The sequence below is a fragment of the Corvus kubaryi genome, unplaced genomic scaffold (assembly GCF_017639235.1).
Source record: "Corvus kubaryi isolate FWS band 111438036 unplaced genomic scaffold, C.kubaryi_AGA036_p1.0 137, whole genome shotgun sequence".
In the NCBI taxonomy this organism is placed as follows: Eukaryota; Metazoa; Chordata; class Aves; order Passeriformes; family Corvidae; genus Corvus; species Corvus kubaryi.
Genome location: NW_024580671.1, coordinates 20554345 through 20581616, shown reverse-complemented (window position 1 = coordinate 20581616; position 27272 = coordinate 20554345). Strand labels below are relative to the sequence as shown.

The following is a 27272-nucleotide window of genomic DNA, read 5'->3' as shown; positions in this document are numbered from 1 at the left end:
CTCTCTGCACATACTCTTACTACTAATGGACCTGTTTCTATTTCCTTGACGTTATTTGCATGGTCATGCAATGGAACACTGCTTCTCTCTCTCTCTTCTCCTCCTCTTCATGGGTCTGGAAAGCTACCACATGACAGTCACAGAGTCTTTCAGCCTAACTCAGGGCTGAAGCAAAATCTTTATTCCAAAGGGAAAGCATATTTTTTTAATGGTGGAAAGAAGAAGGAAGGAAAAAATAGGCATAAACCTCATGTTTCTGTTGCATTAAAGAGACACAGAAAAAAAAAAAAAAAGGAAATTTGTTTGTGAAACCATTCCAGGGACAGACCTGTTTTGACAAATATACAGAAAACATTAATCTGAGGAGTTGAGATTCTTTTATTTTACACCTAATACAATTCAGATTTAAAGGATTACTTGCACAAAAAAATAAACACATTTGGTATAAAAATTTATCATCACTTTAACACCTTTTTTTCTTCTTATGGCCCCTGCCTTCTCTGGAGCAGAAACATATAAAGACTAATGGCACAAATTTGTTTTATTCTACAGCATTTTTTTTGTTTTTACATACTCAAGTACCCTAAAGGATGACAGCCCGCTGTATACAAGAACCATTTTCTTCAGCCTGCTGAATTAAGTTTCATAAAGAACCAAAGCTATAAAGGCATTTTAAAAACCACTGTCTGTTTTTCCTTTCAGAAGCACTGACTTTTTGCACTATTAATATACATAGTGTTACATAACAGCTCTTGAGTACAGTACATGCAGCAGAATATACCTGTTGTATATAAAACATACATTTAAAATCTTGACTTATCAGAGTTTTTGAAAGATTGAGTAATTGTAGAATGCCCACTGCTTAGAGAAAATGGTTTGGTAGTACAAATGTCTGCATATGTTGGCCACTGGCACAATCCAAGGCTCACTGGAGTAGTATCTGTAGCACATCAAGGTGCGTAAATAATTTACCTACAATATTAAAACACAACTTAGCAAAACCAATAGTTCAAGATCTCATGACTGGGGGCTGGAACCAGACAATCTTTACGGTCCTTTCCAACCATACCATTCTATGATTGCTATGTTACCCTTCAGTGGTTACAAGGAAGTGTGGTGAGAGCTGCCCCTCTCCTCCCAAGTCCTTTATAAAACCTTTAGTATGCAATTTGTTTTCCAGATGAAGAAACTTATTTATGTCTACTGCCTCTTCTCTTCATTGCAGCTGTACACTGTGGACAGTACCATTTCCCTTTTGGTGCTTCTGTCAGTCCAACACATCCATAGTGGAACCACTCAATAGGGCACTGTAAAAACAGAGTTAAAATAGAGGGTTTGGGACTTGGGCTTTTTTCAAAATGCCTATCACAAATACAATTCTATGAAAATGAAACATGAATGGAAAGCATAGATTCTGCGTTTCATACAAGTCATAGGACAAAACGAGGAGAGAGAGGGATCTGCAACATACACTCAGTACACTAAGGAAAATTATAAAAATTCTAGGAGTCATATATGGACTCAGAGCAAAGTAAGTATGTTATGCTTTGAAATACTTAGTTTGATGAAGTAATCTTATTACTCACTTCTGTTTAAATGTAGTATCTCAGTAAATATGTGACTACATTCAACTGTTCTTTTAAAACTTTTTATTTGAAAAGGACAACTGTTGTTAGTAGTGACATAGCTAAACATTCACAGAAATAAAGGATATTTTGAAGCAGGGCATTTTTGAACCTAGCAAAGGCTGAAGGTTTCGAAAAGAACCTGAGCTGTGTGGAGAGGTGAGGAGAAGTCTCCTGAAGGATGGTTCAAATCACATGCACTTTAATCTAAAAAATTCTACTCAAAAACAAACTGTAAAATAAAAGTAAGTCCTGCAAGCAATAGTTATATGCACAAGCCTCTCATGAATCTTCTGAATTTTGTTACTTACATCTTGGTTATCACAGCCTACCATCTCACCATAGGACACCTAGTAAAATAAGGGAAAAAACCACCCTTATTAATATTCATATTACTAGTTAAAAGCAATCAACATTTTGAAAGGGCCAACATTCAAATTTCTTCCTTTGAGGAGTTTTTCCATTAATAGCAGTAACAACATTTTCATTTTACTTTTGTTACACAACCCAAACACCATCATGTTCGTAGTGGATTGATTTTCAAAAATTGTTTATGCAAAAGAAGATACATCTGCATATTTCAGATTGGATAAAAAACTAAATTCATTGTGAACCCCCTCAATTTTTAATTTAATTATTCCTGAAGTCTCCATTACCAGATTTAAAACTCTCCAAGGATATCATATCACTCAAAAATTGACTGTTTTTAGTTTCAACAGTTGAGTTCATTATTCACATCAACAGTAAGCAAATAAAAACAGATCAGAACTTCAAGAGTAAAAATAGTTTTTTAAAATTAGCATTCAGAGAAGGAAGTTCAGCTATATCAAAACAGCAACTGTAGTTGTATTTCAATTTGGAGGCCATCCTTACCTGATTACAAATACAGTAACGTGGCTCATTTGGATCATAGGTCCAATCAACCTGGCTATTAGAATCAGACTCTGGTATTACTGTTGTTTGCTGAGACAGTTCCTGTGCCAGTGCAGATGAAGAAGAACATGATGATAGAGAGGAAGAAGAAGATGATGATGAGGACTGCTGACTTGAGGATTTGTTGTTGTTTCTGAGGAAGAGAAAAAAAAAAGGAAAAAAAATAGCATACATTATTTATTTCCTGCCAAGTGAAAGAATCACTGAACAAGTACTTCATTTACTCTGAAATACTGCAGTATGTAAATCCCAAAGCTATCATTCACTATCACATTTCATTCAACCACTGCAAGCACTGGAATGCACCCACTGAATGCTCTTAGAAAAGGAAACAAGTCATACCAGCTAACAAGTGCAAGACATGCTGTTTCAATCAATGGAATGTAACAGCTCTAAACTGTCTAGTGGCTTTAACAAATGCTTTTCTTCACAAAATTTTCCATCAACAGCCTTGGTGTCAAGTCCTTATAAAAATTATGCTACCAATAAAACAGGAATTTACATATAAGTAATGTCATACATCATGGCCAACAGATAACTGTTTTGAAGATGACTGACTCTCTGTTAATCTCCACTCAAGCATCAGCAATCACTCCATAGGAATGGTGCCGGAATAAAAATTATCTGCTTTTGCTTACAGGTCAGACCTGGCACCGAAGATATTCATAGATGAAAAATGCTTCTAAAACAGCATTATTAACTGAGCTGTGAACACACACAAATTTGAATGAAGAAAAAACTCAAGTCAATTTAAAAGGATAGGCATTTTGAGACAAATTCTTTCAAGTACAAGTTCTGACTGCTGTCATTATGTGTTGTGACATTGTGTTGTTTAAAATGTTTTAAAACTTCATTTCAATCAGAAATAAAATTCATTCCCTGTTGTAGATGATCAGCCATTAGAAAATGTCATGTTTACTTGAAACTGGCATCAAACAGATCTCCAGTTTATTTCAAAATCATCTACTAACCAATGCACAATAATTCCCAACATTTACTGTTAGATCAAATCTCTCCAAAATACAGAAAAATAAGGGAAGAAACTTGACCGTATCTCAGATAAAAAAGGAAATCAAGACATTTACTTAAAAATGGAGTGAGTCTGCCTAAAGAAAAAGAAGTGGGAGGCCTAAAGAACACAGCCCTGAACAAAAAAGGGCCAACGGGCAGTAACTACCTTCTCCTGTTCCCCCTCACAGATATTAAATACAATGTATTTCTAATATGGCCCATGACCTTTTAAAAGAAAGTTTAGCTGCCTTAAAAGTTGTAATTGCAGTCAACAAGTAAGAAAACCTACTTGCTTTTTCTGCCACTTCGTGAATCTGTGGTTGACGAACTTAACGTCTGAGTTAATGTAGATGCCAGAGCTGATGACGAATATCCAGCTGAATCTCTGGACAATGAAAATTCTCTTCCAAGCTGAAAATCATTGTTCTTAAATGCTTCATAGCTGGCTTTTAGACTGGATGTTCGTCTTCCCTCCTTCATCTGAAAGGAATACTGATATTGTATCAGATTACACAGTAAAGCTCCTACGTAAGAAATACCAGGCTGCTAACTGCTAATGATTTGCACAGGTTCACTCGTCACCTTGTTAATGAACTTACGGATAGAAAGCAGTTAAATGTGTGAGAATATCCTCCAGGAAAGGCCAGAAAACAAGCTGTCCCTTTAGGCAAGTTATAGAGGATAAAACTGTGGCATATAAATAAAATTCTAATATAGGAACTGTATAGCAGTCACTAGCCTTTCTTCGTAATCTTAAGTGGATGGCAGAATGACAAGAATATTTTGACATTACCTGTGCCGTGGCTTGCACTGCTTGAGCTGCTGCCATGGTAATTGCACCGGCCCCGGATCCTGAAGATAATGAGCCCAGGTTATATGATGCCAATGGTTGAGAAGAGTTTGTATTGTATGCATTGTTTGAAGAGGATGATGAATTACTGTTTCGACACCCTTGATGAATAGAACACATTTATGAAATTCAAAATGAAACTAAATTCCTTTGCATTTTAAGAAGAGTTATATGACAACCAGTGAAAGAGTAGGAACCCTGTTTATGCATCAGAGTAGTCTAATCATTTGGAAAAAAGGTTTTAGAAGTATTTAGATACAGCCAGTATTTGTTTATGGGGGAAAAAAAAAGAAGTTTGTTCCCTATCCTCATGTGCAAGGAGTCCTTTTAGAAAGACAGCTCTCACTATCATACTCAGCTATTGAAGAACAGATGCAGCTGCTATACCTATGCCTATATTGAAACAATGCTCACTACTATAACCATCAAGAGAGGGTAAGAATTTGACTATGTACCTATACTGTTTCTGAAGTAGAACTTTCAACAATCTTAATTCTAAAAACTACAGATCAGTTTTAATGCAACACAATTTCCAGTGTCATCTGCAGAATGTCAGCTGCTCAAATATACTACATTTTATTTGCAGCCTCATGTGAAGTTTCTTCAAAAGAAAATTGAAATAGACATGACTGAAACTACTTAAAACTGACAAACATTACTGAATTCCAAAACATAAGGTAGTTGACTTACTGTAACTCCCTAGTCTTTTATTTTCAGAAAAGAAACTATGGAACACCTTAATACTGAGAATAGGCAGAAAGGTTTAGGTTTTTTTAGTCCCTATTCAAAAAGACTTCTCTCCTCTTTTGACATAGATAACACATGAAAGAATTTTATTTTGAGACCAACTCTTAAAAAAAAAAGGTGTGCAAATTCTTTTCCCTTACTTTGGAAATTGTTGTATACGTTTTTTTCCCAAAATAATGCATTGACCTTTTATATTTCTACTACTGGGTGAATGAAACTGTACTGTTATCTTCTTCAAACTGTAAATAAAAAGAAACAGCCAACATACAGCTGTTAAATGACAACAAATCAGACCCGCTTCATGGACAACACAGATGAGTAACAATGCCTGCAATTTCTCATGTTTCAAGTGACTGAAAATCCCAGGGGAAAGGGTATGAGCCTCTGACTGAGGACTGGCTGAATGGCAGATCCCAGAAGGTCATTATCCATGGCACAGGGTCTAGAAATTCCACAAAGGGAAGTGCAGTGCACCAGGGAGGAATAACCCCATGCACCAGCACAGGCTGTGGTCTGACCTGCTGAAAAGCCGCCCTGTGGAGAAGGACCTCAGGGCCCCGGTGGACAAAAAACTCTGTGAGCCAGCAGTGTGTCCTAGGGGCCAAGAAGGCCACTGGTGTCCTGGGATGCATTAGGAGGAGCATTGCCAGCAGGTTGAGGGAGGTGATCCTGACCCTCTACTCAGCCCTAGCAAAGCTGCATCTGGAGTGCTGTGTCCAGTTCTGGGCTCCTCAAGACAGGAGAGACATAGAGCTCCTGGAGTGGGTCCAGTGGAGTGAAAAAAAGATGATTACGGTACTGGAGCATCTCACTTAGGAAAAGCTGAGGGAAGCTGAGCCTGCTCAGCCTCAAGAAGACTGTGAGGGGACCTCATCACTGTCTAAGACTATCTGAAGGGAGGGTGTCAAGGGGATGGAGTCGGGCTCTGCTCAGTGGTCTGAGCAATAGGACAAGAGACAATGAGCAGAACCTGATGCGCAGAAGTCCCACCTGAACATGAGGAAGAACTTCTTTACTGCGCAGGTGGCCACGCACAGAACAGGTTGCCCAGAGAAGCTGTGGAGTTTCCTGCACTGGAGATACTCAAGAACTGTATGGACACAATTCTGTCCCACGTGCTCTGCGATGACCCTGCTTGAGCAGGGAGGCTGCACCAGATGACCCACTGGGGTCCCTTCCAACCTTACCTATTCCATGATTTTGTGCTTTCAAAAGACTAACTCAAATATAATTAAGTTTCTCTTCTTCTGATTAAAAAGCAATGAAATGAAGGACAATTAGGATTACCTGGTGTATTTTCTTTAGAAGCATCTGAAGTCAGGGTAGATAGAAGAGCTTCAGATTTAAACTTCTTTTCAGGAACATGATCTGTTGTACTATGGTGAGAAGATGGATTGTGTTTCCTTTCTAAATGAAACAAATGAAGGGAACTTAAATGTAAAACCTATTCAGCTTGAAAGTCAAACTATGCTAGCACTTTCAACTAATTCCCACCAGCAAAATCTATTTCATTCTTGAACTTCTTCTTAACAAACATTATTAGCATTTATTATGCCTTTTTTTCTTCCTGCAATGATGGAGGAAAAAAGTTCTGAACCTTTTTTTCCTGATACTAATCAACAAAAAAACCCAAAGGAAACATAAAAAGTGGGCATCTTCATAAGTTTCAAATACTTACTCTCTACTGGAGTGTGAGAATGGGAGTGATGGTTATTCACAGGCTGTGCTGGTGTATCCAGCTCCAGAGACCCTAAGAGGGAGGTAAGAAGGACAGGAAAATTTCGGAGTTGGCACTGTTTTGACTTTTACATACTAAATGATTCTTTAAAATATTAACCAAATTACAGTGCAGTTATATTTATTTTATCGGAAGAATTTTTGCTCAAGTTGAAAGCCATTCTACAGTACAAACAGAAGCCAGTGAGATTAGCTTTCAAATAAAAAGTGGTGACTGCTACTCTTCGACTCTTGAAATCAAGCACTTAAAATCAAGGCAAATAAGAAGAACCAACAACACTGCCCTCAACATGCCACTTACTCAAATGAATTGCAGAATGGCTGCGCCAAAAGTACTGACAATCTACACCAATATGAACTGAAGACATGTAAACTGTATAAATAAGGCATCTTGTCCCACTGAGTCCACCTTGTCACATTCAGTCCAAACTCAAGAAATAGCAGTGTCTTTCAAGAGGATTTAACATTCAAAAGAAAGGGCTGCAGATCATTATCCAGATTTTGTTAACATTCAAAATACACAGAGCAACAATACAAATAAAAACAAAACAAACAAAAAAACTCCACAAAACCAACAAAACAACGACAACAACAAACTCCCCCCCCGGCCCCCCCCCCCAAAAAAGGAAAAAGTCGGACGGGCACAAATCCAAGTCTACATCTAATAACATTTATTGTAATATGAGACTAAATAATCACAGCATAAGAGAGACTGACTATGAATTTAGAACAATATACAGTATTTTGTGCATCAATCTCTAACAAAAAGATTTTGAAGTAGCTGCAATACCTACCAACTTACATTTACACAGAACACAAAACAAGAAAGCAATTCACATGCATTTTTCAAAATCTGTGGCTTCAACGTTTCTTTACCTCTTCCACTGCTTTCAAAAAGCACTGAAATGCAAGAGTATATGAGTAATACCTAAGTGTATTACAAAAGTTTAATTATTCTAGAAGAGGTTCAAAGCATAAGGAGCTATTTTGGCTGAGCGAACTTCTACCACATTATGAACTTGCCCAAAGGCTGCCCTCTGGCGGGACTTCAACCATATGTATTTACTCTGAAAGCTAAAAATTTTAGTCTTCTACCTTTAGCTTTATTTAAAAACAAAGAAAGAAAACCCTCAAACCAAACAAACCTTAAAGATGCAACATGCAGTCTAGTACTTCTGTATTTTGAGTTCTTGAAATCCTGTCTAGCAACTTCTCCAAACACACAGTTCAACAGAAGGTAGCATCACATCCAAAAACCAGCTGGGATTTAAACTAAAAGAAACTATTCCTTTTCTGTAATTGCTAGTTAATTAATAGCACTTAATTTACAGTTTTCTTTTTTTTGTGCCTGTTACTTGTAATAGCAGTTGAAAATAAAATAGCCCCAAACTCCCAGCTTAAACAACACAGCCACAAAAAAGTTCCAAGAAAGGATACTTATTCTTAATATCCCCAAGTGACTTAAGTCACTTTTCACTATTTTTGGCTATGAGGACAGCCACTCCCTCACAGTAGTTAAATCAACTTAGAAATTTATCACAATCACATTTGAATTTGATGTCTACATGCTGATGAGTGCAGAAAAGCCAGCTTCTTCTACACCAAGCTGGCAAAAAGCTGACACTTTACATTTTTATTCACATTCTAAATACCAGCAGGGTTGTATTTAACATGCCGGTTTCTTACCTAAAATGCTTTTTCTTCACTAGCCCATTACAGAACAACCCATTCTCACCCCTTTAAAAAAAGAAAACCACCAAGTACATGGAAAACAAAAATAATGAGCCTCCACAGTTTGGTGGCAATCAATTCAAGGAATAAATGTTACACCTGCAACTGGGTAGGTCGCAGGCTTAGGCCAAAGTACTTGGCTGAATACCTAAAATCACTAAAACCAGGTTTAAAGAATTATGTATCTTACTGTAGCAATCCACAAGGACAAGAGTTCTATGAAAAAATTACTCAGTTGTATTTTGATTTCACTATTCTAAATTGAGGTTGAAACTAGAATTTGAGAATCACTGATGAAAAGTGGGTTAAAACACAGGTGAAAATACTGGCAGCCACTAATTTTGCAAATTGACAGAAGGTCTGTCAGTTTCTTAAAAGAAAATCATGCATACTTACGTCTCTCTAATATTTCTGTAATTCCAGCATTATCTGCTTCAAGTTCCATTTTAAATTTAGCGAGTTCCTGGTCCAATTTTCTCAAATGACGGTCTACCTGTTTGTTAGATGAAGCAAAAATAAATAGCATCCAGTTCTGGAACATGAATATCTAAGTCCTTAATCTCAAGCTTGCTAAGTATTTCCCTTCCAGCAGTTTTGTGACACGCAGCACTAAGCACAATAATGCACAGAAATGCATCTTCTTGGTCACCTCCACTTCCCTCACTCAGCAGAGACACTACTGTTAACACCAAAACAGTGTAGGCTAAGCTCCAAGACACTTCTTTTCAGAAATAAAGATGAAGAAGACTTGGAAGTGCTCTGGTTATGCAAACAGAAAGGGGAAGAGAAAGAACAGTACATGACACGGACTTTAGTAGAGATTGGGCTGCTTTGGGGAAATTGCAAGTTCTGAACTGAAACTTGTGTGCAATTTGTGTGCCACTATCAACATCAGTAAACTTGGTGTGTATTGAATCTTAACTGAAAAGTGGAGACTCCTGTGTGTTTCAGCAAACTATGATGTGCTCTTGGGTACTAAAAATTAACAAAAAAAATTCTCAACTCACTATCATGAAAAAAACCATGACGCTCCAAATGCTTTCTAGATCTGTATTCATACAGCAAAATTTACCTGTCTTTATTAAAACCTGGGAGATTTTCCCAGTTACTAGCTAAGCAAAAGAGAAGGGGCAAGTTCCAACTTCTAAACTAACTTTTGCTTAGTTGAAGTGAAACTAGATCAGTTGTCTTCTACATTTGAGTGTAGTCTGACTTGCAAGTTCTATTGTCTGAGAAAATGTAAAATAAATAAACTTTATACTTTAAATCATGTGCCACCCCTCTCTGGGTCTGGCCATCCATCCAGTTTTTTACCCAATGAATAGTGCACCTGTCCAAGGCATGAGCAGCCAGTTTCTCCAGGAGAGTGCTGTAGGAAACAGCGTCAAAGGCTTTACTAAAGTCCAGGTAGGCAACATCCACAGCCTCTTCCTCATTCACTACACAGGTCACTTCATCACTGAAGATCAGGTCAGTCAAGCAAGACCTGCCTTCCTAAACCCATGCTGCCTGGGCCTAATCACCTGGTTGTCCTGCTTGTGCTGTGTCATGACACTCAAGATGATCTGCTCCATGACCTTCCCCAGCACTGAAGTCAGGCTGACAGGCCCGTACTTCCCTGGATGCTCTTTCTGATCCTTCTTGTACGTGGCCATTACATTTGCTAATTCCCAGTCATTTGGGATGTCTGGTAAGTGCCTGAAAGTGGCTTAGTGACCTCTTCCACCATCTCCCTCAGTGCTGTGGGGTGGATCCCATTAGGGCCCTAGACCTGTGTGTGTCTAAGTGGCACAGCAGGTTGCTGACCTTTTCCCTTGGATTACAGGGACTTCATTCTGCTCCCCACCCACTTCTTCCAGCTCAGCGGGCTGGGTACCCTGAGAACAACCAGTCTTGTTATTACAGATTGAGGCAATGAAGGCATTAAGTACCTCTGCCTTTTCTTCATCCTCCATCACTGTTTACCTCTGTATCCAATAAAGGATGGAGATTTTTCACAGCCCTTCTTTTACTGCTGATATATTTTTAAAAATATTGTTAGTCTTTTACAGCAGTAACCAGATTCAGTTCTGCTTGGACCCTGGCCCTTCTAATTACCTCCCTGCAATAACCTCACAAAATTCTTGTAGCCCTCTCAAGCTGCCTGCCCATTCTTCCAAAGGTGATACACTTTCTTTTTTTTTCCTGAGTTGAAGCCAAAGCTCTGTATTTAGCCAGGCTCGTCTTCTTCCCTGCTGGCTTCTCTTTTGGCACATGGGGATGGCCTGCTCCTATACATTTAAGATTTTCTTCCTGAAGAATGTCCAGCCTTCCTGGACTCCTCAACACTGCATCCCAAGGGATTCTCTAAACCAATCTCCTAAACAAGCCAAAAACATGCATTAAAACCTCATGATTTCTAATACTATTGCTTTGTTTTATATTTAAGTGACACTTACTACCTAAAAAACCAAAATTCTTAAGTCAGTAAGATGTTAAATTTTTTTTCACCAGCAAAACATCTGTATGTAGATGACATAAAAATACAAGTAGCACAGCTGCAGTGCTTATCAAAATGCTTAGAACTCCTTAGGGTATAAATTTAGGTAATTGACCACAAGTCTTGTGTCCACTTACCAGATCATATATTTGATTAGCCAGTTGCACTTTTTCATCTGCATCTTCCAAAGCCTTATAATAATCCTGTCATGAATAGAATTTTTTAAAATTATGAATGTAACTGATCTAATTTCAGTAAGTTTAAGCTACTGTTATGAAGCACAAAATATTAGTCAAAAGGACAAATTTTAAGTCAGTTTTCAGAAAGGCTGTGAAATTTTACTGTAAACAACAATCATCTGAATTTTGAATGAGAGATACAATATATATATATATCAATTTATTTTCTCTGTGTTAGAAAAAGCCAAACTACAAGATGGGGACACTTCTTCCTAGAGTGATATTTAGATTTCCGCAAGAAATGCTACACGAAATGAAACAATCTTGGATTTATTTTATATTACACAGCATCATGTTATGGGCTTAAAACAAGGTTATGTCCTTTACTTCAGGACCACCACAAATCCTACTGCTCTTCAAAACGATGCTGAAATACTCTGTGCCTTTCTGGCACGCTAGTTAAACAGAGATAATATTGTATATAATTTACATTGCTTTAAAGTAAGTTTCTCTAACTCTAAGTGTATTCTAAATAATTTGACTAAAGCAATCCAAAAGTCTCCTCTAGCCAATGAAAATTCACAGACAAAACTTTCTTTTAAAAACAAGTGTGTTTTCAAATGCTTTGACTTTAGATTCGAACAGATTTTACTGCCTTTCAATTCTCAATTTCCACTGAATAGTATCTTATGTGAAAACTACTTCAAATTTTGGTTCAACTAAAGTCAAAAGCAAATTTTTCATTTACTCTAGTGAAGTCAGAGCTCTTATTTTTTTTCTTTTTTAAAAATTTAAAAATCTTTTTGCATTAATTAAAGAAGAAAATAACCCCTACCCAAATAAGTGACTGAAGCAGCCAGTGTAGGAGACTACAAAGGAGTTTCTCCTGACAAAATGATGGACTACATTGCTATCAATACCACCACCACTGTTCAAGTGTTGAAGGATAACACAGAACACATTCATCTTCTTACTCTTCCCTCTCTCAAGCTACATGTACCACATGTGTAACGTGTAAAAGGACACAGGCAGAAGATCAAGAGAAATGCTGAATCTAAGCTTGAAATATATCCTCTAAAAGAAAGCAAATTAACTTGGGTAACTTCATGTCACACAAACAGAAACAAAAAAATCCGAGCTCAAAATTTAGTACTAGGTTTCCTCACCATTTCAGGATTACATTTTTTTAAATGCCAGAAGTGCTCAGTAAAACTTGAGAGAAATCCTTGATGAAAGAAACTTTTCACTCACTTTTCTCCTCCAAGGTAGTTCTATCCACCTTTTATGAAAGCCCAAGGGAAGGCACAGTTGTGAACACTTAAATCTCCCATCAATCATAAACTATTTTTTTCTAAGGTTGTCTTAGTTTGCAAAAGAAAAATCTGACCCTCTCCTGTGATATCCTTACTTTTTTGATTGACGTCATTTGTTCTTCTCTCCATTCAGGTTTGTTTTTCTTTGCATTCATAAAAAATTCATTTACCCTCTGCTCAAGCTGATCCATTGCATCTGTAGCATAGGAAAAGATTGAGACAAATGTTATCTTCTCATGTCCATAAACATTAGGAAATAAGGGGAAGTTTTTTTCTCAAACAAAGTTGACAGGACTGAGGTGCAAACTATTAGAGAGGAAAAAAAAGAAAAAACCAAAACAACCAAGCGACAGTGGACAGCGGAGGGAAATATTTACCTTAATTTCCAAGAAGCAGAATTGCATTCTGGTAGGATTCTCATCAAGGTTCTTGTGCTCTCCAGCATGGGACAGGCAGGACTCCAAGTTCTAAAGGTTTTTTGTCCCTAAGAGCAGTGGTAGTGACTTAAAGAATGCCCCAAACTCCTCACCCAGGGCTCTAGACTGCTGACTTTGGAACATTCTAGCCAGTTACAAACTGAGCAGGAAACAAAATGTTCTCCTAAGAGAAACAGTCAAATACAAAACCAAATAATTGAAAAAAATTAGTGTCTCAAAAAGGTAGACCAACTGAAGAGTAAAGTCACTGCCTTTAAGTCCAGGCCCTCTCCGTTGTTTGCTAGGAAGGGCCAGGGCAAATTGAAAGCACTCACAAATTATTCCCTCCACCCCCACAGGAGAAAATGCACTGATGAAAAATTATTTGGACAGGATTCTCACTTTCGTGAAGTTGAGAAATATCGTAAGGGGGAAAAAAATAAAACCACCCATTTTCTAACATTAACTGTCTCTAGAAAGGAAAATGTCAACCACAAGTTATTTTTTTCATTGTTTACTGAGACAGGAACAGGGATTCCCTTCCCTTTCCCCTCCACCCTTCTCCCACTGAGTTTACTATTTCAACAGCTGGACACTAGTGCACTCAACAGCTTGCAGATTTCCAAAAACATGCAGCTGCTTCAGTCAAACTAGATTTGACAGCCTTTCTAGTGTCAGGATAGATGACAGTAGTGAGGTTTTTTTTCACAGCATTCTTAGTGACACTGCCCAGCTATCAGTTTTAAATTAAATGCGACAATGCACGAGTCACCTACAAACTTCAGGCTCTGGGTGCAAAACACCTAAGAAACTTTCCAGAAACCACCATTAAAATTGGATCACATCTTGCCAAAACAAAATGAAAATTAATTAATTAGTTCAAGAAGCTCATGAATCCCTAAGTATGATTTACTCTTAAAATCCAAGAGGCCAAGGGTCTTCTTAACTCTGTGAAAATTCACAGCTAGAACTGTTTACATAAATAACCAAAAATCATTCATACTAAATGGTCAAAAACATTTATCAGTTGTCCTTATGCTGGGAACATTCAGCATCAAACCCAACAGGAACCTAACAACTGACTGGACAGAGCACCATTAATCCCAAGCCGTAACAGTTGTGACACAAGTTCACATCAACTTTATTTATTTATTTAGACCCAGACAAACAAAGTAGTTGAACAGTTTAGGAGTAGAACAGGCTAAAGGGAGAGAACCTGTACAATGAGCATTTTCCACTTGCACCATGTAGAGATTAAGAAGCCTGAGAGGCAAGCAAGAAGCACACACTTTGTATGGAGGCTTCTAAAATCTTTGCTCTTTGACCAGATGACTGTAATTCGGTCCATAAAGCCAACAGACAAAATGTTCTATGTCCTATCCTCAGAGCACAAACTCCTTAAGCGATTGTTACTCTAGAGCTTCCATAAACAAGAAATGACAAAAAGTATCTTTCCTCTTCACGTTTTATTAAGGACATGCTAACAGTCTGTGTGAAACTTCCTAGGGGAAAATATCCACAGAAATTTGGTCTCTCCTGAAAGGGCAGAAAAGGCAAAGGGGAGTACAGGTCAGAGCTATCAAATTATATGGAAAGTTCTCTCTCTGCTACACTCAAGTTCCTCCACTTTTTCTCATGATACTGTATTCTGAGATACTAATTTCTTAGATCAAATTTCCCCAAGAGAATTGCCAAAACTTCTATGAGGAGAGAGTCCTTTTTCCAGATTCTGACATTTTACCATGAAAACCTGGTAATCCATGATTTTAACTTAAACAGAGAAACACATTTTATGCTTCATCTGGAGCTCAGTTAAAGCTCAAAAGTCAAGTCCCAACTCAGATGGTCTTTGCTTTTCCCACGGCAATCTTATCAGAATATATAACAGATAGACCCAGTTTATTATTTCTTCCAACAACAAACAGCAGCACATGCCTCATTAGGAGTCAATGTGGTCCAAACAGGACAGAATACAAAGCCAACAATTTCACTAAAACAGAGCAGCAGAGATATCTCTGAATTAAAAATCATGTAGATTTCTGGGACAGCATCACTCATCAAAGTATTGTTTTCAAGTACTTCTGAGACACCAAACAACCTCCAGGTTCGCATGTAGCGTTCATCAGGCAGTTAGGCAAGTGATGCTGAAGAGGTGCTAGTCCAGAAGTTTCATAAATGTCTTTGGATACCCTGCCAATCATTGCACAAGAATTACGGAAGTACCAAGGTCTGAGAGAATTTTTCACTACACCTAAGGTTAGTCCTAGTATACAATATTCAGTGTCATTTACTACTTCCAGTAATACAACGTGGAGTTGTTACTTGTCATTTTCAGTTAAAGCAGAGGAAATGACATTCCTGCTACCTTGGCATTGCTAGCTGCCTCAGTTCTCGAACACACCTAAAAAAACCCCCTACTATCTTCTTTGCCTTCTTAGGGAACAGAAATGAAATTTGTGCACTTACTCCAAACTATCAAGTCAGGCAGCTGCTCACTCCCTCTCATGGTGCTCCCTGGTGATAGCAACTTCAGAGGTGTTATCTCCCAGAAGGAGCCATGACTGTTCCCAGAACTTTAAGCGCTGAACCCAAGACAGCACTTAGGCCATAATATACAAAAAAATTCTATAGACGGTTCTACATGAGTCAATAAGGCCTGTTAAACAGACCTGCTAAGTCAAATAAAGTAAATATCCAAGGGAAAGCCAGAGACTGCACTTCAAAGTATTATAGGTTGAACTGTTTTCAAGAACTGCTCCCACTTAGTGTCGCATTTTGTATTCCTATACAGTATTCCCTTTTTTATTTCAATCTCTGCTCTTTTTCTTATTCCCATTTACAATAGCCCAGCCCTTCCATATCGATGATTGCTCTCATCTTTTGTGCAGTACAGTTTCACTTTTGGATCACAGTTATGGATAACCATATTCATTGTGTGGTAAATGACTGCAACAGCTATCCAGGGTGTTACAGGACACCTAAGTCCCAGATGAGATTGCATTAGAAAAGATGAAATGACAGTGCATCCTGAAAACAGCCTAAGGCAGTCTATTACATCAGCATATAAGCAGAGATACAAAAAGTGATGTACAAACAAACCTGAAGCGTATTTACAAATATACTTTGTATAACATAACATATATATTTACACAAGAGTAGACATTTATACAAAATGTAATTTGTATAAAACCTGAAGTATTTTTATAAAGGATATTTGGCTGCTTGTCAGCTAGGGCACAAGGGGCCCAGCAAATAGCACCTTCCCAAATTCTGTTATGAGGGAGCTGGCTGGAAAGTTTCAGGGAGAGCATGCCGCTGCCTACTGGAAGGAGTGGGACATAACTTATGTTCCAAACCACCATCACTGCTCTTAGGGATCAAAAATCTAAAGAGTTTGGGACGTGCCACCGAAAATGCCTTTGGGAGCAGCACAAGCCCATGAACGCAGCTCCGCCAAGACCCTTCTTGCGCCGAGGCCCTGCGGGCGGGGGCTGGGGCGGGGGCTGCTGCGACAACGCCAGGGGCGTGCGCCCCGCTCCTCGCCTCGTCGCCTCCGCAGCGCCTTCGCCCGCGAGAGACGACGAGACGCCCCCGGGCCCGAGCGGCGGTGCCGGAGAGCCGGGCAGGGCTGGGGAGGGGGCGCGACCGCCCCACGGCAGCGCGGGGGAGCGGGCGGAGCTGCCGGCGCGGGCCGGAGCGGCGCCGCTTCCCCTCCTTCCTTCCGTCCCCGGTCGGCCTTCTCGCCCCTCCCGCCCTGCGGTGGGGGCGCGGCGGTGGGGCCGGTGCCCGCGGGGCGGAGCGGGGCGGGCGCAGAGGGGGCGGGCGGAGGCGGAGGGGGCGGGACTCACGTACTCTGCACCTGCAGGTCCATCTCGCGCATCTCGGTGAACCTGTCGCGCAGATCCATGGGAAGCTGCTCGATCACTGCGGGGACACGGGGGAGCGGGAGAGAGGGGGGAGGGAGGGAGCCAGTCAGTCACTCGCTGCCGTGGGGGAGGGGGGGCGCCGCCTCCTCGCCGCGGCTTCCCCCGGCTCCCCCGCACCGGCCGTGCCCGGCCGCCCGGCGCCCCCGCCGCGCACACACTCACTCTCCAGATAGTCCTCCAGGTACAGCATGGCGGCGGCCGGGCCCGCGCCCAGGGGCTGCTCGAGAGCGGGCGCTCGTCCCTTCCAATATGGCGCCGCCGCCAACAACACCAGCGCCTCGACTCAGCGAAAACAACATTGGCGGCGGACGGCGCTCGCCCCGGCCGCGCCGCGATTGGCTGCCCGTGCCGCTGACGCACACCGCGCTCTGCCGCACGGCCTCATGGGAAACGTAGTCTGTGCTGGGCGAGTCGGCTGGAGACTGCGCGTCCCGCCAGGCTTCGTCGTTCTGGCTGGTCCGCGGGCATTCCCGCGATCCTGGGGGCATTCCCGCGATCCTGGGGGCACTCCCGCCTTGCTCGGGCCGCGGGACTCTCCTCCGGGAGCAGCTTTCGGCTCCCTTCGGCTGCCGGCCCTCCGGAGCGTTCCCGGAGCGAGCGTAGCGCCGCAAGTCAGGAGAATGGAAAGGGGAAACTTGGACCTTCTTGACCAAACTCGAGGCTTTTGTTTGTCCGTTGTTGTTTTAAATGCTCGCAGCCGGCAATAGTTCATTAAAAGCGTAAGAAATGGCAAAACTAACGAGATTGCTTCAGTGCGTGACCTCTCACGGCGCAAGGTAAAAAAGCTGCTCCGTTAAGCACAGGTCACAGGCACAGCCAGCCTTACGAGAGCAGAAACGTACGTGGACTTTAGAATTGCTGTTCAGAGTGCGAAACCAAAATTGGCTGACAGCATTGATTGCCACCCAGTTACAGTATTCTTTGCAGTAATTCACTTCTACATGTTTGGGGCTGAGGATTTTCGCACAGTTTCATTCCCCCAAATAGTCTATTTCATCACTCTTGTATTGCTGTTACTTACTGCTTTAAGGCTGGAGTGATGCAATTATCCAGATGTGGTTTTTGCCTGGAGAAAGAAACTTCTGGGGCTTGCAGGATGTCAGGTGTAAGTACAGGCATAAGAATTGTGGTAGCACATCAGGTTTGCTCTCCACCATGCTTTTTGTTTCCATGTCTTCATCTGTGCCAGATGTATCCAAGCAAAGAGGAAGTGTATGCTTCAGACAAGTGTGAGTAAGACTTGAATGCGATGTTTCTGAGTGTCAAGACCAATGGAAGGTGGTAGTCTGAAGTTCATGTATTGTGAGTAGTTAGTTAAAGATGACTGGATTTTGGGAAGTGAAGCATAAATTTTGTATGTAGCCTTTATGGAGACCGACGGTAGTAATGTGTTGAATACACACGGTATAGCAAGCAAGTTGGGGGTTGGGTTAATTCCTGTGTTATTAAAGATGGGGGAGAATGAAAAGGGTATAACAATAAACTCTCTGTAACTTTTCAACTTTGTGAAAAAAGTGCTGAGCCAAAGTCGCTTTCCATACTCACTCCATCATTAGCCATGTAGTCTGCACTCCCAAACCAGAAATACCATACTCATAAATACAAATGAACAGAGTTTAGATGGCCATTAAACTCAGTTAGCCTTAGTTGAAATAATCTCTATACTATTGCTCATACTTTGATGCACAACTGACACCCTGGTGTAGGCATAACAGTATTTTTAAAGTTTTGTGTGAGAAATTGCTTGGCTCTATTTTGATGTGTAAAAGACAAGATTGACCCTTCATGGGAAGAGAAATGCCTGCACTTACTGAAGGGAAAGGGTTTGATGCAGCAAGAGAGATTAACCCATGCAAAAACACAGCAAAGTAATGACATCCTATATTCATTAGGAGAAAAGCTAGGTGAATTTAGGGAAAATCTGAATTGTTGGCATCACTTACTTTTATGCTTAATTGTGGCTTTAATTATTTTTAAAGAAAAAAAAATGTTGTAGGCATGCTTGGGAGCTCATTTCATGCAGCAGAAGTGTAAGAGAACATATTGTAAACAAAGACACCACTATTAGAACCACAACTGAAATACGGTCATACAGTAAGTCCTTACCATTTGCTTCATGACCAAAATCCCAGGACAGCACAGACATTGGGACATTGTGACTTCTCCTGTTCTCATCTTTGCAAGCTTGGGGATAGCCAGCAAAATTCTCAATGAGGGCTACTGCGCAAGGGTATTTTCTGTGTGTTGTAGTGCCCAGACCAAGGAAACCGAGGAACACAGCTCCTGGGCCTGTGTCTCTGTCATTTCCATTAATAATGGCATGTGCCCTGTGTGTATTAGTGAAACAGGAAAATGAAACTCGGCTATGCCAACAGAATGACAAAGTACTAGTGGGGCTAGCTGCTCTCTTCAAGGTGTAAGTTCCCCCTATTTATGTTTTCTGGTTTATTGTAACATGTAAGAGGCTCTTACAGAAATACAGACCTGATCAAAAAACTGTTCGCTGTAGTGCTTTACAGTAAGGGGTGGTAGGGGATTGTGAGGTAGAATACAAATGAAAATACAATTCACTTTGTTCGCAATCTATTGAAGAGAAAACTTGTTTATCTACCTGTAATCTTCTTTAGTATTTTTTAGACAAATGAAGAAGCTCATATTTTTCATTTCTGCCCATATTAATTCATGTTGTATAGTCAAATGAGTACCCACACCAACTTCAGTAGGATTGCTTGTGTAAGTGTTGCTATTCATGACATACTAATGGCACTGAGTTTAAACTGACATTTAAGAAGTGATAAGCCTGAACAGACCATAAAAAAGAAACTGTTTTTACAATAGAAAACTTCCTGTTGTTTATAAATGCAAAGAATTAACTCTATTAACTTAACTTTTAGAACAGCCTGATTAGAACAGCTCCTGATAAGGAAACACAGATTAATGACCGTTTATTGGAATGCAAATACAGTGAAAAAGAACAAAACACCAGCTGTGAACTCAAGGTAAAAAGAAATTCAATTTGTGAATTACAATCAGCATTGCTCAAAAAACCTCCTTTGCAACGACAGAGCTGCTTAGCACAGGAAGCGAAGGGAGGCCACAGGAGCTGCTGTTTTCTCCTGTTTATATAATGTTATTAATGTTGATGGCATTTCTCCAGGAAATGTTTCACATAAATCATGTTTCATCACTGTGATGGAGTGATGGCATAAAGGAATATTACGGATGCCCTATGATCTACCTAAAGCTAATTGCTTCCTTAGGTTTCATTAGTTTTCAACTGATAAGGAAAAAAGCTGATTAAAAACATGAATTTATGTTCTGATGTATGCTTCTCAGATGGGGGTTAAGATTTTCAAATCTCCCTCTCTTCTGCACTTACCCACTCCATATCTCTGTAACGTCCTTTTTCTATTACAATTTCTTCTATATCTTCCCATGTGTAGGGCTGTTTGACACATCTAACTCCATCATTTCCATCTTTGTGTTTCACCTGCTGTCTATCTGTTGATACCTCCCTTTCTTTCTTCCTTCCAAATCCGTTCTATCTTCTGAGCTGTGTGATTGCTGGGCTTTCTGTATCCATTTACGACTGTCACAATTCTGTATTTACTTCAGTACTCTAATATTTAACTCTTGTCTAATCCAGTGTTTCTGGACTTAGAGTCTGTATGTTTGGCTTCTTCATTTTCGAGGACACATTTCTAATGATTTGATTTGAAAAAAAACAGGAAAGACCTACCTAGCCCATCCCTAGACTGATATTCCAGGTCTCAGCTACTGCTAGTAGGTTCCTGTGCTTTGGTTTCTCATATGGGAGCCTTCCTGCCTGTGGCACACAGAGGTTGCAGATGTACACCTGTATGTTTCTGAGGGCTCTCGCAGAAGAACTTCAAGACAGAGTGACAGCTAAGTAGCATCCACTAAGAGCCTACACAAAACTGCAAGCCTGGGGTAGCTCTTAGACTACTAGAAATGAGCAGTTTGCTTTTCTTTGGCACCTGCTCTTGCTGCACTACAGCAGTCCTGTGTGGCAGGCCGGAATCCATTCACCATGGTGCACTGCTGCGAGCATGTGTTGTGGATCACAGCGTTCCCAGCAGTTCTGGCTGCCAGTGTCAGTATCAGGCCTGCTGGTCTCCTCACATGCTTCCAACTATTTTATTGTAATTCCTCCTCATATCCTGTTTGTTGCCTGCTATTTTTCTGCTGTTGCAGCTGTTTTTTCCATTCTTTCCAGTCCTCCCAGTTTCGCAGTCCAGCTGTCCCTCCCAGCTGCCATGGACTCCACCATCTCCCAGATTCCACCCTTTCTGCTGCTGCAGGGGCATCACCCACAGCCTCACTCTCCCTCTGCAGGAAATAACTATCATTCCTGCTATACTGCACACCATGGCTATTGGAGGACATTAGTTAAATAACTGAATTGTCTTGAGACTGAGCACCATGTAAGGGTTACAGCATGATCGTATTTTTTCTGAGCAATCAACTTTATGTAATGGGAAACTCCATCCAAAGTTGGATCCTCGGAAAAAACTGTGTCAGAGTTTTAAGTACATAATGTTACCCTAGTCTCGTGCAGCACTGTGCAGGAACTTCACACTTCCTTGAAACAATCCTCAAAAGGGCAAATTTGGCCCAGGACTATTGTGTCTGCATGGTAATATCTCTTGAGAAATCAGTTTCCTTTTCTGCGTATTACGAACTCTCTTGGATTCTGAGATTCACATTCTTTTTTCTGGAAGCAAATCCATGACCCCAGATAATTAATTTGCTTTAACAGTCAACAGGAAAATGGAACTGCCATTTATCTTTCAGCTTGACTTTGTGTACAAACTCAGGCAATTATATTTCCATCTTTTAGTTAATTTTATCTGCTACAGACTCAGTTAAATCTGCTTGCAGATTTCAGTTATTTCCTGAAAATCTGCAGGATATGAGCAATTGCTGTTTATGTATTAATCACTGAAATGTTTTATCCTGACTTCCTAAGGAAATAAAGCTTACATGAGCAATCCATATGTTTGTGTGCATACTTTATCTGTTTTTTCACTCTGCTCTGTCTCTAAATAATTGACTAATTTCTACCTTACTGGAAAAAAAAAGTTGTTCTTCAGAGATTGTGTACTTATTAGATGCTTGCTGCTGCTAATAGTTTTGGATTTTCTCCCTTTGACAGAGGAGAAGGTTGAAATGTGAACCTTCCATGTATTAGATTCAAGAAAATCTACACTCAAAAGCAATGAGTACCCAAGCCATAAAAAAATCTTCTGCTGATGAACATAACTTACGCACAAAGAACGAACATAAAGCAGTTTTGCTGCTCACAGAACGTCCAGGTTTGTTTGCTTGATTTTTTTGCTGTCCTGAATGCTGGATCACATGGCAATAAGTTGGAAAGTAATTATCTTAGTGATTATTTAAACACTTTCAGTAAAAGTTGAAGTTTCAAATGCCTTTAAGTATTTATCTGTGAAAGACATTTTTTGCCTTTTTCTTTTCAGATTTATACACGTATTTTTTCAATGAGGCCAGTACATTTTCATGCCTGGAATTGGCTCATAGCTACTAGTTTCCAACAAGAAATGCTATAAATGTCTGCTATGCCACCAGTAGCAGAGAAGAATGTGGGATATGACACCATCTATGCCCTGTGCTGCTCAGAAGATGTGTCCTCTGAGAATTGAGGTCTATAGATGGAGCAGGTAAAAAAATAAAACAGCTGAAAACTTGGAGATGACAATGCAGTTGTATTACTCTCCACTTGAATTTGTGCTCTTGTAGCCTTCTTTGTCCCTGGAGCAAATTTACAGAAGTTGAAAGTGGCAGCAGGGGAAGGAAGTAACTGAGAAATTTGCCAAAGTAATGACATTATGATTGACTGAAGGAGCACGGCTGACCCAGGAGAGGATACAGACTTTGAGGGCAGGCATGAATCTTCACTGCCTCTGTGCTTACGCTGTCAGATACGTGAGGATAACCCAGGAATCACCTCTTTCACGATCTCAAGAGCTGTGGAGAGATTGAGGCACCCAAGAAACTGGAGTTGAGACTCAGAGGAGTTGCAGGATAGAACAGTCATTGTGACAGAAAGCAAATACCGTAACTTCTTACCAGGGAGAGATGTACTGCAATCTAGCATAAGAATGAGTCTACCTCTTTGGTTTTGATAATGTAAGGTGAAACATGGGGGGGAAAAAAAAGGAGAACAACTGAGTTCCTTGAAATTTTATTACCGTATATAATCAAGGTAGTAATCACATTGTAGCTATGATACTCTCAAAGATACAGGCAAGTGCTCTTTCTGGGGAAGCTAACTTAGATGATAATTATTTCATTAAGATGTATACAATTGATGAAAATACAGACAACGTGGAGAGCACAGAAGTTCTCCAAGTGACTTACTGGCTTTTGTTGTGTGATTCTTTTTTAACTTTCACAAATATTTCACGTGATCTAAATGTACCTATTTTATATATCCTTGGTGAAATTTGCATTACAATTAGGCATATGTATTAACTTACAAATTAACTAATCCTATTCCTTACTGGCTTGCATCAGCATACTTTAAAGTTGTTATTGTTTATTATTTTTGTTCTGAAATGCAAATTCATGGTCCCACATGTGGTGAGCCCTGTCGTGTTAGTTCCCTCAGAAATAAATAATAAAATGTAGTGGCAGGCTAAGTTAATACCTAATTTGTTTTTCATCTCATGCACTGGGGGAGTAACCTTACCATCTTTTTAGATGAGTTCTAAAGGTTTGCAATCAGCACGTACCGTAATGATGTAACAAATTGCCTCATTTTTGCATATATGCAAAAATCCCTAATGTAAGCATGCACAAAGTTACTTGAAAATGCACTGTGAAAGCAGAAGAGGCAGTAAGTGCCATTTCAGTGCACTTTAGAAGGATTGCTCTTGTTTCAAGTTTTCAAACATCTCCACTATTCTGATGTATTTCTTTCCAAAAAAGAGATCTAAATCCTAAGCTTTCAATATTTTTTTAGTGCACACGGAGAGTTTGCCTGTTAGACATCTCACTTGTGTCAGTATTGTATTTCAACAAAATCTGAAGAGAATTACACAGTCACTTTGGACTTCACTGGCATAATAATAGTTGAAATGAACAGCCTACTTTCAGGGTAGCAAGTGACAGGAATGCCACAGCTTTTCTAAAATGAACAGAAGATCTTACTAACAAAAGAGTTAATTTTGGTGAAGAGGTTCTAATTGAGACATTTTTCACCTCTCATTTTCATGCATATTGTTGCAGAACTGTCTGGTTTTTTGTATTTGCATACATTATATCTATTAAATTTGTTTGTATCCCAGAAATTATAAGAAATGAGCGTTTTACCAGAAAAGAGAGCTACTTTGCAGGAGGCCGCAAGTTGGTTTTACAGAAACTCTAAGCTAACGTGGCAGGGGAACATAGTTTTTAAAGGAAAAAACTCCCTATTGATAATTATCTGTCAATAATTTATAAGGAAAGTAATAAAGTCACTGCAATGTTTTATACCAATTCAATTTGAAAACAAAGAGTTAGTCTTTTTTCCTGTTAATAAAAACCCTGTATTCCACTTAGTTAGGACCTCAGATCTTCTTGGCTCTTCTATGTGTCTTGGCCCTTAAAGATTAATGCAAAACACTTGGGAATGCAGCTGACTGGGAACTCTTCAGTGAAACAGTTTTTTTAGCTGGAAAATACTCAGTATAGACTAACACACTTGCAAGAACCTAAGTGCTCCAACAGGGCTTTTACTGAAATGCAATACCCTAGAGAGTGAGAGGTATAATAGGTAATAGCCTTGTGGTCATGAAACTCTTGGGAGTTAAGCAACAAACTCACGAGTGTCTTCTGTCTGGTTTAGGTGTTGGCCCTGAGATTTTTTTCTTCTTGATCTGCCTGGATGTTACTGCCAGGTGTGAGAGAAACCACTATGGAGCTAGTCCAATATTCTGTCTAGTTGTGATGCTGGGTACTCAGCTTCACAGCTTTGTTGCAGAGAATTTGAGCAAAATACACAAATACAGAAAGTCATAATCAATCTCTAGGAAAACCACTGTAGGGTTTATTTCCTGGTGTCTGGAGCATATTTCTGGGACAGGAAGAAATGGCAGACCTGCAGACTGAATCTGAGCCTTTCACATCCTAGGTAAATTCCTCTAATTGCCAAGCTATTATCTGTGCATTCATTAAATTGAAAGTGTTTAGTGATATTCAATAAAGACAAGGAACATTTAAGAAACCTTAAAAAGTTTTACAGGATCAACAAACCTCATTTCCTAGTCTAACCCTGATACTGAGTATCTTTCCTCGACAGGGAACAGATTTAATTAAAAAAATCTTATAAATAATTAAAAACTCATTTCAGTTTAACTGTGATTATATTTATATTCTGATACAATTAACAATAAGAATTACTTTTGTTAGTAGTGAAATCTGGTACTCCATGATTGACAGTGTTCTCTACATAAAAAGGAAGAATCTCTCTTGAAAAAATTGACAGAAAATGTGAAGAACTTCATATATCTTGCAAGACAACGTTCTATACATTTTTGAGAAAAGTCCAGTGGCTCCTAGATTATGTGCCTAAACTGTAATTTTAAAACTACCAGGTCATACAATGTTGTAATTTAATAACAACTTTTAGCTGCTAATTAACATAGTAGCAGATAAATGTTTGGTGAAGGTAGAAATAGGTCTTAATTTTTTTTATTGTGGATGTCAACCTTTCTTTGCTGCAATTATGTCTGGGCTGTTTTTCCGTTTTGAGGCTAAATGCAAATTCAGATTATAAATGATTCCTTCTAAAGAATACTTACTGGATAAAGAAAAGCCTAAAAATAGTATGTCTTAGCAGTTCTTTTCTTTTGTAAACAGGATCAACACAAACAGTGCTGCCAGACAATGATGATTAATGGTTCAAAACACTATAGATCTGCATTATGTAATGCATCTCATATCCTTGAAATGAGGATTGTAATTTGTCATTGTTGTCTAGTGCTAAAATTACAACAGGTAATTTGCAAGAATAGATTGTAGTGTTTTATAATTGCTTTTTAAAATTCATATGGTCTTACATTTGAATAAATATTAGATCTCAGAGCAATGCATTAATTTTCTGTGTAGTGACATGCAATGGCTGGATAATCAATTATACCTTTTTTTTTTTAGCTAAAATGACCTCTATTACATTTCTCATATGGTGTGGTACCCTATAAGTAGTACCAGAATAAAAGCACACTCCTCCCACCAAGAAGCACTCATTTTCTACTTTTATTTCTTTATCTCTACTCAGCCATGTGACTGGCAGGGTTCACAGCTAGCCCTTCAGGTTAGAGCACATTCTGACTGCTCACAGGAATTACTTTCTAGTCTCTTGTCAGCATGCCCTTACAGGGGCCTGTTTTCTCGTGGGCACTTCCCAGCACCTCTCCTTGCCACTGCTGCATGCCCCCCTTTCAGAAAACGGCCTTGGCTCATATCAGATACATGGTTTATGGTAGGCTGTGGAGCTCATTAAAAGGCACATGATAATTCATATTCAAAGAATTTCTCTCTCTGAATCTTTCTGTACTCAATTACACAACTGCAAAAAAAAAATTATGTAAGAGATGCCAGACAGAAAAACCTGATTCACGGCAGTTTGTTTGTTTGTTTGGGGTTTTTCTGTTGGTGGTGGAGGTGGTGTGTGATTGCACTAAGAATCCAGCATTTTATGTTGTGATATGGTCAAATGTGCCATAATTGTCTGAATGGGGAATTCCATTAAATCACTGACTTGTGGTTCTGGAATTGCTCAGTGACCTCAAGTGCTGGAGGACAGCTGTAGCCTGCCTTCTTTATTTACTGATGCTGGCTCATAAATGTATCTTGCTAGCTTGGACAACAGAGACAGGTCTCTTGTGGTTCACTTTGTTGAACTTGACTGAGGAATGTCTGCCCCTGGAAAGAAAAATATTTGGTTTCCAACAGAGAACTTTCTGAAGTAAAAGTTTCTGTGCCAAATGGGACAATGTTTGGAACAAGCTAGAACAGAATGGAAAGAAGATTAAATTATCATGCTAGGACTGAAAGTTATTATATAGATACCTAAAACTAAAATACACCTATACAGGTATTTGTTTACTGTGAATGTTCTCCCTTTTCTATTTTCAATCAGTGTTAGCTGCATAAAGCTAATGCATAGTCATTCCTTGGTATTTCCTTTCAAAAATACAGGCCCATTTTCTTAAATAGGCAGCAAGTGATATGGTCACATCAAACCGTTTAAAAGAAGACAAGTGCAGGTCACATCAGTCTTCAAAGACTTTACACGGTCC

The 27272-nt window shown here is 39.6% G+C and overlaps 1 protein-coding gene and 1 long non-coding RNA gene across 7 annotated transcripts; one reads left to right on the top strand and one right to left on the bottom strand.

The window, feature by feature from the left end:
• Positions 1–360: 360 nt before the first annotated feature.
• ING3 (inhibitor of growth family member 3) lies at positions 361–17279 on the bottom strand. Of its 4 annotated transcripts, none has more exons than XM_042018109.1 (12): positions 17110–17279; positions 16874–16945; positions 12701–12801; positions 11251–11316; positions 9031–9127; positions 6845–6916; positions 6454–6573; positions 4363–4520; positions 3859–4049; positions 2499–2691; positions 1937–1975; positions 361–1307 (listed from the first exon to the last, which is right to left on the bottom strand). In XM_042018109.1, exons 1-12 carry the CDS (start codon positions 17135–17137, stop codon positions 1191–1193), a joined length of 1254 nt encoding a protein of 417 aa, XP_041874043.1. In that variant the 5' UTR covers positions 17138–17279; the 3' UTR covers positions 361–1190. The 4 variants fall into 4 exon arrangements, with proteins under 4 accessions (XP_041874043.1, XP_041874044.1, XP_041874046.1 ...); XM_042018110.1 differs by having other exon boundaries at positions 4363–4421; XM_042018112.1 differs by lacking the exon at positions 17110–17279 and adding an exon at positions 12983–13089 and having other exon boundaries at positions 16874–16951.
• LOC121659709 lies at positions 17260–26055 on the top strand. 3 transcript variants are annotated; one of them, XR_006014423.1, is made up of 4 exons: positions 17260–17723; positions 19842–19946; positions 22124–22283; positions 22449–26055. It is a non-coding gene; the product is annotated as an uncharacterized LOC121659709 (long non-coding RNA). The 3 variants fall into 3 exon arrangements; XR_006014425.1 differs by having other exon boundaries at positions 17260–17785; XR_006014424.1 differs by having other exon boundaries at positions 17260–18176.
• The last annotated feature ends 1217 nt before the right edge of the window (positions 26056–27272 follow it).

Bases quoted from the DNA above. Each gene is read 5' to 3' on its own strand.
- ING3 (XM_042018109.1), bottom strand. From the start codon at position 17,137: ATGCTGTACCTGGAGGACTATCTGGAGA. The intron at 11,317-12,700 runs GTAAGGATATCA...TATTCATGACAG, and splicing joins AAATGACGTCAATCAAAAAA to GATTATTATAAGGCTTTGGA. The intron at 1,308-1,936 runs GTAAGTAACAAA...CTGTTTTTACAG, and splicing joins TAGGCTGTGATAACCAAGAT to TGCCCTATTGAGTGGTTCCA.